Source organism: Babylonia areolata, chromosome 23, assembly GCF_041734735.1.
Source record: "Babylonia areolata isolate BAREFJ2019XMU chromosome 23, ASM4173473v1, whole genome shotgun sequence".
NCBI lineage: Eukaryota > Metazoa > Mollusca > Gastropoda > Neogastropoda > Buccinidae > Babylonia > Babylonia areolata.
Window position 1 is genome coordinate 51,124,933 of NC_134898.1, and position 12,458 is coordinate 51,137,390.

General features: G+C 42.2%; 1 protein-coding gene across 1 annotated transcript in view; it reads right to left on the minus strand.

Annotated features, from left to right (window-relative positions):
- Positions 1 to 12,458, minus strand: part of LOC143298167 (E3 ubiquitin-protein ligase RNF213-like) — a 58,012-nt gene that overhangs the window by 28,704 nt on the left and 16,850 nt on the right. The window contains exons 9-12 of the mRNA XM_076610909.1: positions 10,484 to 10,594; positions 9,709 to 9,759; positions 6,743 to 6,943; positions 5,214 to 5,286 (exon numbers count right to left, since the gene is read on the minus strand). Of these exons, the coding sequence (XP_076467024.1) occupies positions 5,214 to 5,286; positions 6,743 to 6,943; positions 9,709 to 9,759; positions 10,484 to 10,594 (436 nt within the window). The remainder of the gene's footprint in view (positions 1 to 5,213; positions 5,287 to 6,742; positions 6,944 to 9,708; positions 9,760 to 10,483; positions 10,595 to 12,458) is intronic.

Below are 12,458 nucleotides of genomic sequence, written 5' to 3' on the forward strand. Positions count from 1 at the left end.
GTGAAGTTTGATGTAAAAGTGGGGTAACATGATCCTTTTTTGACTTTCTTGCAGCATTGTTGAAAATCATCTGAAGGACAACAAATCAGAAGGCAGACCAGCAAGAAGTGAATTGCAGTAGTGAACGCAACTTAGGATCAAGGAACAAACATGCTGAGTGGTTGAATCAATAGTTAGATACTGTCTAATGGTACAGATTTTCCTCAGTAGGAAGTTGCAGTTTTACATAAGTTACTGACATGGTCGTGCAGGGACACAGCTGAATAAAAAAATTAAAAAATAAATTTTTTTTAAAAATCAAAAAAATCACCAAGGTTCCTGACAAAATTTTGAAAGCTGATGTCATCATTGCAGACTGTCAAGGTATGGTCTGAAACATGACTAAGTGCAGACTTAGAGCCTATAAGTATGGCTTCTGTCTTGACATCATGAAGTTTAAGCTTGTTTGTCAGCACCCACTCCCTCACAGCAACAATGCACATCTCTATGTTTTTGTGGAGCCTTCACAGCAACAATGCACATCTCTATGTTTTTGTGGAGGACAGCAAAACAAGTTGGGGTAGAAGCTTTAGTGAGTTGGGTGTCATCTGCAAATTTGTGAAAATGACACTGGTGTTGTCTGATGATGTCAGACAGTGGTTGAGTGTACAGACTAAATAATATTGAACCAAGAACTGAACCTTGGGGAATACCATATCAAGCAGGAAGAGGTCTGGATTCAGAATGAGAACTTGAAATGAACACCTTTTGAGTACAATAGGAGAAAGAAGATTTAAACCAATCATGAACTGTGCCAGAGATTCCAAAGTATTATGAAGATGATTGAGAAGAATATCATGATCTACTGTGTCGAAGGCTGCAGAGAAATCAAGCAGACACAGAAGCATCATTGGGCAAGGGCTACGCCTGACAGGCAGCATAGTCCCAGCTCTCATTTCTTTCGTCAGTTGTGTTGGAATGTGATTGTGCGTTGACGTAAAAGTTGTGTATGTACTTTATGATGGAGTGGAGTATACATTGGTGCTTGTTTTGTGCGATTCTGCCACCGGAACTTCAAGTTATTTGGACATGTTTTCTGTGTAACCTGGCAAGTATTCTTGCTTGTCAGAGCACGCCATTTCTTCACCATCCCCTTTCGCACGCGCAGCCCGCTCCGCGTGTTCCTGAAGCTGACCTCTACCACAGGCCCTTGCTTAATGCTCATTCTCCCCGTGTGTCTTACACACGGGACCAGCTCCTGTCCGTGCCTCCTGCAGCACTTGACCCTTCTGTCATCGACGCCATCAGAGGTGTGGGTATAGGTTGTCACCTCCCCCGTGTTCGCACTCATCGTGCAGGACGTCGCAAGCAGAGGAAGATAGCTGTTGTGTGTGGTACTGGACGTGTAACTTCCACTGACCACCCTGTTAAATGCATCAACTTTGATAACCATATTCGTGTACCTCTGTCCTGCTTTCCCTCCCACCGCTCAACTCAAATTTCTCTAGGTCTGTTCAACGCCCAGTCAGTTGGTCCTCGCCTCAAACGCTCAGCGATCAACGAACATCTGCTCTCAATCAGCCTCGACATCCTGTGTATCACAGAAACTTGGCTTCGCAGTACTGGGGATGAAGCTAAGTGTCGAGATCTCGCTCCCCCTGGCTACACTACCACCTCCTTCCCTCGTGTTACAACAACTTGCGGGGGAGGAATCGCCTTCGTTGTGTCAGACAGGCTGCTCCCACACACAACGTACACATCTGCCTTTCCCTTCAACCATGCCTCATTCGAACTGGCCCAGCTTTCACTGTCGCTGCCACATTCCCACCTCAATGTGTTCTGCCTCTACCGTCCGCCACCAAACAAGAAAAATAAACTCTCTGATACGATGTTCATAGAACAGTTTCCGGACTTCTTAGAATACGCTAATAGTTTACCAGGCTCTCTACTTATTGTTGGTGACTTTAATTTTCACTTTGATTCACCCACACAGTTTTATACCTCTAAATTACTTGAAATTGTCAGTTTGTTCGATCTTAACCAGTCTGTAACCGAGCCTACACACAATCGTGGTCACATCGTCGATTGGGTGTTGCACAGAAATGAGGACTGCCTCCTGAAGTCTACCACCGTCGATCACACCCTGTCCTCCGACCATCACAGTGTGACGTGTCAACTGAACCTCACCAAACCTCCCACGCCCCGTGTGTATAGGGAGGTGCGCACACTGACCTCAATTGACTTAGACTTACTTAAAGCTGACCTGCTGACTAATATCCCTTTTGAGCCGACTGCTGACCAGCTATCCACTGTCCTACGCGCTGCACTCGACAGGCACGCCCCGTCGACTCGGCGCCTGATCTCCAATCGTCCCCCGTCGCCTTGGTACAACACCGTGGGACCAGAGCTGTTGGAGGCCAAGCGGGAGAGAAGAAGAGCTGAGAGGCACTGGCGCGCCACTAGTTTGACCATCAGTAGGGACATTTTTCAGACAGCCAGGAATAATGTAACAAACATTGTTGACAGGGCAAAGTCAAAGTTCTACTCTTCTAAAATACTTGCATGCACCACAGCCAAACAGCTTTTCAACGCTACGAACAATCTACTAGGTAAAATGAAAAACACTCCTCTCCCTACAACATTTTCGGCGCAGGAACTCCCTCAAAAGTTTTCTGACTTCTTCACCGGCAAAATATCATGCATTCGTGAGAAGCTTGACTCTGTTGTGTCTCCTTCTTCACCCGTTCAAGAACGCGTGTACAGTGGTCCTGTTTTACATTGTTTCCAACCGGTAACTGAAGATTTTGTGAAGAAAGTGTGTCTGAGCGCTTGTCCGAAATCCTGTGAGCTTGACCCTGTCCCGTCTTCTTTGTTGGTTGAATGTATTGATGTTCTACTGCCACATATTACTCATGTCATCAATTCTTCCTTGCTGTCTGGTTGTTTCCCTGAAAGCTTCAAGTCTGCTATTGTACGTCCACTCATCAAGAAACCATCTTTGGATCATAATTGCTTGAAAAATTATCGACCTGTCTCTAATCTGTCATTTTTATCAAAACTGCTAGAAAAGATCATATTGTCTCAGCTCTTAGCTCATCTGGAGCAGAATGGCTTACTTAATTCCCACCAGTCAGCTTATAGACGTGGTCATAGTTGCGAAACAGCCCTTCTTAGAATAGTGAATGATTTGCTTTCGGGATTTGATGAGGATAAGATATCTGTTCTCGCTCTCTTAGATTTGTCAGCAGCTTTTGACACTATCGACCACTCTATCCTCTTGAACAGACTTAAAACTTCCTTTGGTATTCGTGACACTGCACTAGCATGGATCACGTCTTACCTGTCAGATCGTACACAGAAAGTGTGTGTAAATGGTACATACTCTAGAATATCTGCCTTGAAATATGGTGTCCCACAAGGGTCCGTCCTAGGTCCTGTTCTTTTCGTGCTGTATGCGGCTCCTGTGTCGGATGTCATCAGTCATCATGCGATGTCGCATGAGAGCTTTGCTGATGACACACAACTTTATCAGTCGGCTTCCATAGCTGAATTTGATGCACTGGTGACTCAAACACAGGAGTGCATTGCTGGCCTAAAGGACTGGATGACTCTCAACAAGCTGCAATTAAATGATGATAAGACTGAATTGATGATAACCTGTCCAAAGAAGTTTCGTCAACATCCTTCCTTTCCTGACTCTGTTCTGATCAATAGCACACCTGTTTCACTTTCTCCCTCTGTTCGCAGTCTTGGTGTAATCCTGGACCAGTCTCTTTCCTTCCAACAGCACATTTCGAATATCTGTAAAGTTGCCTATTTGGAACTGCGTAGAATCAGCTCTATCCGCCACTATCTCTCAACCGATGCAACCAAGACACTTGTATGCTCTCTGGTTCTCTCAAGATTGGATTACTGCAACTCTCTTTTGGCCGGCCTTCCCAAATACCTGTTAGACAGACTCCAACGAATTCAGAATAACGCTGCCAGACTCATTTGCAGAGCTTCTAAATTTGACCATGTTTCTCCTCTCCTTCAGTCTCTCCACTGGTTGCCTGTTTCCGATCGAATAGACTATAAGCTATCCACTCTGACCTTTTCTGCAGTCAACGGATCTGGCCCCAAGTATCTTTCTGAACTCATCCATATCTATACCCCGTCTCGCCAGCTCCGTTCTTCCTCTGATACTCGACTTCTCAGGATACCTCACGTCAGAAGTAAGACCTATGGACACAGATCGTTTTCTTTTCAATCGCCAAAGACGTGGAACAAGCTCCCTGATAACCTCCGTCACTCTGATTCCCTCGCATCTTTTAAATCTCGTCTCAAAACTCACCTTTTCCCTCAGCAATAAGTTCAATTGTGGCAGGTCCACAACTACATGCATGTATATGAATGTGTATTGTGTGTGCGTGTGTTTATGTAAGTTTGTGCCTGCCTATGTGTGCGTATTTGTTAGGGTAGCTGTTAGATACACATGTATGTTAAAATGTATGTATGCAGTGTGTGTGTGTGTGTGCGTGCGTGCGTGTGTGTGTGCGCGTACGTGCGTGCGTGCGTGTGTGTGTGTGTGTGTGGTCACATTTTGGTGTGTGTATGTAACATAGATATAATGTTTTATGTTATCAAAAGCGTTTTTGTAAAGCACCTAGAGCAGATTTCTGGATAGTGTGCTATATAAGTATCCATTATTATTATTATTATTATCATTTGTGTTTGTTCCTCTGTCCCTTTTATTCACCTGTATGTATATGTATGTGTGTGTGTGTGTGTGTGTGTGTGTGTGTGTGTGTGTGTGTGTGTGATGTGTGTGTGTGTTAGTATCATGAAACATGTATTTTAATTCAGACCTGACATTTTTTGTGGAAATTTTGCAAAGATAATGATACAACAATTACACACAAAAGTTAGACCCCTTGATCCCCCCCTCCCAACCCCCAACCACATACACACACTCACATCCACCATCATCACCGCCTCTTCTAAACAATACATTGAACAGGACTGCCAAAATGCCTTAAAATGGGTGCAGTTTTCATTTGGGATCTGGAAAGTTGCATGCCTATTATCAAGCCCCCATGAATGTGTGAAATTCAAGAATCAACTTATGAAATCAACATGTGTATACTGTGATTCCAACAGGGAATTTTTCTAACTTAGAATTTCTTCAAACTGTCAGAAAACGTGTGCAGAATATGGGAGGTGGGGTGGGGATGGTGCGTTAGCAATCTTCTTACGCCAAACTCTCTCCTGTATGACGGCAAGAACTTCCTGAATGTTGTCCTGGGGCATGGTGGGCAGGAATGCGTTCTGGAACAGATCAGTCACACGTCAGAACAGATCAGTCACACGTCAGAACAGATCAGTCACACATCAGTTCACGTAAAACAACACTGCAACGCGTTATAATACATAACACCTTGCACTGACCTGAAGCTGTGATGGGGTGAACGTTATTGTACATGTTTTTTCTTTAAAAAAAAAAAAAATTTTTTTTACATGCTTGCAGTTTCATCTGAAATGCTCCCAGTCTCACTCAGATCTAGTTTTCATTGAAAAACAAACAAACACAGATGAAAAGATCAGTTCCTCAAGAACAAAATTAACTTCAGGATAAGTAAGATACAGGAAATACAACTGAAACGACACTGACAAAGGGAATGCAAAAAGAAAAAAAAATCATAAAATGAAATTAACAGAAAAGAAATAAGCAGGCTTACTAAAAATTGTTATCATTAACATAAACGTAACACATGCCCCCCACCCCCACCCCTCCTCGTCCCTCCCTCCCTCCCCCATTACACACACACACAAAATATAACCAGCAGAGTCTACGACCTCCACAGAGAACAACACTACAGACCACAGCAACAGAAAAGAAGCTTACCTTCAGAGCGAAAGCTAAAGGCTTGTTAAAAAAACACCTCAACTATGTGGAATGACACTGACACTGACACTTTTTAAAGCCACTGGCTGAAATGCCTCAGTAACATGGATACATGTTCCTTCACAATTGCAGTCACACTGTCAAAGGAAAATGAATCAAGACTAATAAAGAATATAATAATAATAATAATACAAATATTATTCTGCAAATTCAGACAGCAAATTGCTAAACATGCATATCTCCAGTCACACTCTTACAAAAACAGGCTATACCTTATCATAGTCATTGGGGTCATTTCTGCTCAGTACACAAACCACCCGGAACAGTAAGAAAATAAGTAGGAGTAAGAAACTGCAGGCTCTATGGGTGTAATAATTTCAAACCAAAATCAAAAGTGTCTGTGGAATGCCAGCATAAAGAAATAATAATAATAATTACAATAATGATAAAAATAAAATGCAGGCTTATATAGTGCAGTACCCCCATCTTAGATGGGGCTCACAGTACTTTACAGTAAAATGTACAAATGTAAGACTAAGCATCATAAAAATATGTACAATCTTAGATGGGGCTCACAGTACTTTACAATAAAATATAAAAGTGTAAGACTAAGCATCATAAAAATATGTACAAAATCAACACAATCTCACATGACACTGGCTAAAATATACATATTCAAGTTTAAGTGACATAAAAATATATAAATCAATGCAGGCACCATCACAGTCTCAAATCACACGGGCACAAATCACAGCAAAACAAATCACATCACTTTCACCATAGTCAAAAATAAACACCAAGGAACCAGCATCACAACACCAAAACAATTCATCACAAATGCATACAAATCAACACCAAGAAGGCACCAAACCAACTTACCACCATGGTGGCGGGCTGGAACAGCAGGGCGGACAGTGGCGATAGCAGAGAGGGGGCGGGGCCGGCCCTGGGCCTCAGCGCCAGACGCAGGTGTGTCAGCACGCACAGCAGACTCTGTGTGCCCAGGTCCTGGTCGACACACACCCGAAGCAGGCCGCCCGCCTCCCCCAGCTGGTTGTCGCACAGCTGCTGGGCCAGGGCCTGGAGAACACGCAACGCACACGGTACAACACGTGTTACACATTGAGCAACACGTAATGCACACTGTGCAACACGTGTAACAGACTAAGCAACACACAAAGCATACTGTACAATACACGTTAACACATTGAGCAACACACACTGTACAACATGTGTGGTACACTGAATAACACACAACACACACTGTACAACATGCTTAACACACTGAGCAACGCACAGCACACACTGTAGAACATGCGTAGTGCACTGAGTAACACACAACGCACACTGTGCAATATGTGCAGAACACTGAGCACCACACAACTCACACTGTATGACACGCATAGTACACTGAGGAACACACAACAAACATTGTACAACATGCGTAGTACACTGAGCAACATACAAAACACAATGCACAACACATTTGACACATTGAGCAACACACAACACACACTGTACAAAACACGTGGTACACTGAGCAACACACATTGTGCAACTTGCTTAACACATTGAGCAACATACAACACACACTATAGAACATGTGTAGTACACTGAGCAACACACAACACACACAATACAACACGTTAAACACATTGAGCAACACACAACACGCACAATACAACACGTTAAACACACTGAGCAACATGCAACTCACACTGTAAAACACGCTTAACACATTGAGCAACATACAACACACACTATAGAACACGTGTAGTACACTGAGCAACACACAACACGCACAATACAACACGTTAAACACACTGAGCAACACACAACGCATAATGTACAACATGCACAACACACTGAGCAACATGCAACTCACACTGTAAAACACGCTTAACACATTGAGCAACACACAGTACACACTGTAGAACACGTAGTACAATGAGCAACACATGACCCAAATCGTTCAACATGCATAATACATTGAATTACACACATTGTACAACATGCGTAAAACATTGAACAACACACAATGCACACTGTACAACATGCATAACACACTGAGCAACACACAACACACACAGTACAATACACGTAATACATTGAGTAACAGACAATGCACACTGTATAACATACATAACACATTGAGCAACAAACAACACACACTGCAACATGTGTAACACACTAAGCAACACTCACCACATACACTACATCAAATGTAATACACTGAGCAACAGACAACGCACAGTGTATAACATGCATTACCCATTGAGCAACACACAACAAACACTGCAACATGTAAAATACACTCAGCGACACACACCACACACTGTACAACACATGTAATACGCTGAGCAACAGACAATGCACACTGTACAAAATGCATGACACAATTAGCAACACGCAATGCACACAGTACAACATGTGTAATACATTGAACAACACACAATGCATACTGCATAACACATGTAACACACAAAGCAATACACAGTGTACACTGTGCAAAATGTGTAAGACACTGAGCAACAGGTAAAGCACACTGTACAACATGTAAAGCACAATGTACAATATGCAAGCACACTGTACAATATATAAAGTACACTGTACAACATGCAATGCATGCTGTGCAACTGTCATGGATGACTTACTTGACAACACACTGTCCATGCAAACATTTATCAATCAGACATGTCAAGCCTGCTACTGTCAACTGCGGCGCATCAGTTCCATCCGGAAATATCTGTCCACTGACGCAACATCTAGACTTGTCGTTTCTCTCATTCTCTCTCGCCTTGACTACTGTAACTCTCTATTGTCTGGTTTGCCTGCTTCATCCATTCAGTCCCTTCAGCGCATACAAAATTCTGCTGCCCGACTCGTCCTCAGAAAGAAAAGATCTGAGCACACCACTCCTCTTTTGCAACATCTCCACTGGCTCCCTGTCTCACACCGAATAAAGTACAAGATCAGCACTCTATGCTACAAATGTATTCACAAATCAGCCCCTTCCTATCTCTGTGGCTGCCTTCACCTCTACACTCCATCTCGCTCACTACGATCAGCTTCGGATCCACTCCACTTACACATACCCAGATTCAAACTCTCGACTGTTGGCCACCGTTCTTTCTCTGTCTCTGGACCTTGCAATTGGAATGAACTTCCTCTTTCGCTTCGTCAAGTCTCCACACTCAGCTCTTTCAAGTCTGGCCTTAAAACCCACCTCTTCCCAAAATAGCCTCCCTTCCCTGCCTCTTCCTTGTCTTTTTAGTGTTTTTTTTTTCAGTTTTAGAGTTATGCTTGCGTGAGAATGACTGGTGCGAAAGCGCTTTGATTTGTTTATGCACAAGATTTAGCGCTATATAGGTACCATTATTATTATTATTATTATCTAATTATTCTGCGTGCACATATCAAATGCATTATAAAACTTATTTGTGTAGGCATATCTGTTTTGTGGTGTCTGTGGTGTGGTATTGGGGGTAGGGGGAACATGTCCACTTTAACATGCATGACAACAACATACAAAATAGATTCAGCAACCCACAACCCACTTTGTGCTGTACACATAACACAATGAGCAACGCTCAACACCTAACAACCCCCAACGCACTCTGCAAAACACGCTGTACAGTAGTGCACAATGTACAACACACACATCACATACACGCCCCCCCCCCCACACACACACACACTACACACATACATACTTGCATTGACACATGGCACATCTTCAAGACTAGCAAACACACACACACACACACACACACGCAGACATCAAAACCAGGAGCACACAAAAGACCACAGTTCCATTATAAATCAATGTCAGTCAATATGTTCACCTTGTCTTGCAGAGCACCACAGCTCTGAATCAGCTGTCTCACGTTGTCAGCCTGCACAAACACAGCAAATCAGTCATACTCACTGACAATCTGTACAGCAGATAGTCATACTCACTCACAATCTATACAGCAGATAATCATAATTCGCTGACACTATACACAGCAAATAGTCATATTAACTGACAACCTATAAAACACCTAATCAAAAACCAAATGGATTACTCCAGCAGAGCAGTATTATGTACATGAGTGCACAAGTAAATGGTTGAATCGACGAGAGTTTGAGCTTGATTCTAAAGAGTGCTTGAACTACTAGGCTCAATGTTGCAAATTGATTCATGTGTGTGTATACTGCAGCATACTTGCTCTGCTGGCCAGTTTGGTGTCCTGCTCTCTTTCTCCATGACCACAGCAACACACATCGTTACCACACACACACACAAACACACACACATACACACACTATAACAGCTGGACCACGTGTACATGTACCTTTTCCCCGTCTCCTCCTGTGCCTGTGCAATGTGTCTCATTCTATGCTTGAATACCAGTCCTCGTGTACCTTATCAAACATTATAAACTAGCAAAACGTCTCTTGTGCTGCGAATGTGTGGTATCACCAAGACAAAAACAACCACGTTGTACAATTATACAAGCGTCCTGTTGAGGGAGAGAGGGAGATGGGAAGACAGAAAAAAGCGTCAACTGTGAACACTGCAGAACGAATGGGAAAACCATCTGCAGAGACCCCAAAGGGGACAGAAGGCAGACTCACCACCACAGTGCGGACTGGGTCGGGCGTGGGACACAGAATGGACATGGTGATCTCTCGATGCAGGGCCAACAGCAGCAGGGTTTCCTTCTGTTCCCCTGGCAGTCGCAGGGTCTGATGAGTCACATCACAACGTAACATTGTTGAAGTGTTTGTATCACATTTAAATAACATCGCAGGGTCTGATGAGTCACATCACAATGTAACATTGTTGAAGTGTTTGTATCACATTTAAATAACATCGCAGGGTCTGATGAGTCACATCACAACGTAACATTGTTGAAGTGTTTGTATCACATTTAAATAACATTGCAGGGTCTGATGAGTCACATCACAATGTAACATTGTTGAAGTGTTTGTATCACATTTAAATAACATCGCAGGGTCTGATGAGTCACATCACAATGTAACATTGTTGAAGTGTTTGTATCACATTTAAATAACATCGCAGGGTCTGATGAGTCACATCACAACGTAACATTGTTGAAGTGTTTGTATCACATTTAAATAACATCGCAGGGTCTGATGAGTCACATCACAACGTAACATTGTTGAAGTGTTTGTATCACATTTAAATAACATCGCAGGGTCTGATGAGTCACATCACAACATAACACTGTTGAAGTGTTTGTATCACATTTAAATAACATTGCAGGGTCTGATGAGTCACATCACAACGTAACATTGTTGAAGTGTTTGTATCACATTTAAATAACATCGCAGGGTCTGATGAGTCACATCACAATGTAACATTGTTGAAGTGTTTGTATCACATTTAAATAACATCGCAGGGTCTGATGAGTCACATCACAACATAACATTGTTGAAGTGTTTGTATCACATTTAAATAACATCGCAGGGTCTGATGAGTCACATCACAACATAACACTGTTGAAGTGTTTGTATCACATTTAAATAACATCGCAGGGTCTGATGAGTCACATCACAATGTAACATTGTTGAAGTGTTTGTATCACATTTAAATAACATCGCAGGGTCTGATGAGTCACATCACAATGTAACATTGTTGAAGTGTTTGTATCACATTTAAATAACATCGCAGGGTCTGATGAGTCACATCACAACGTAACATTGTTGAAGTGTTTGTATCACTTTTAAATAACACCAAAACAACACCGCAGTAATGAATACAAATAAGCAGCTATACATCAGAGGTGAATAGGTAAGAATATGACACAATCCCACAGTACTAAAGCCCTAATGGCAAAATACCCAACTAAGCTATATAAAACATCACATGACTGATCCACTTAGATAAAAACAAACGAACAAAAACACATCATAGAAACAATCCAGCATTTAAGACAAGATACAATATCTCAGCACTGCAGTACTCCTCACACAACAAAATATCACAGTTCAGCACAATGTTCAAAAGGACATTACATCACAGAGCTGAAACATGCACAACATGACACAATACCACAGTGGAGCAACACCTGTGACAGCACGATATCACAGATATAATGCTTACAGCATAACATCCATTAATAATTTGACTCAATATCACACTATGGCAACGTTTGTAACTTGACTAAATACCAAACTATGGCAGCATTTTCACCTGGACAAAATATCAAGCTATGGCAGCATTTGTACCTGGACAAAATATCAAACTATGGCAGCATTTGTACCTGGATTAAATATCAAACTATGGCAGCATTTATAACTGCACTCAAATTTCACTCTGTGGCAGCATTTGTAATTGGGACTCAAATATGACAGTACTGCACTAATCACAGGTGGACTCACATAACACCATGCATCACCATTTGTAACTGGACTCAATATCACACCACATCAGCATCTGTAATATAACTCAATATTATGCTATGGCAGCATTATAATTATAATCAATATTGGGGTACTGAGGCACAGACAGCAGGATACATTGTTACTTATCAGATAAGTATATGAACATGCATGTTAAGAGAAAACAATAAAAAGTAACCAAAGA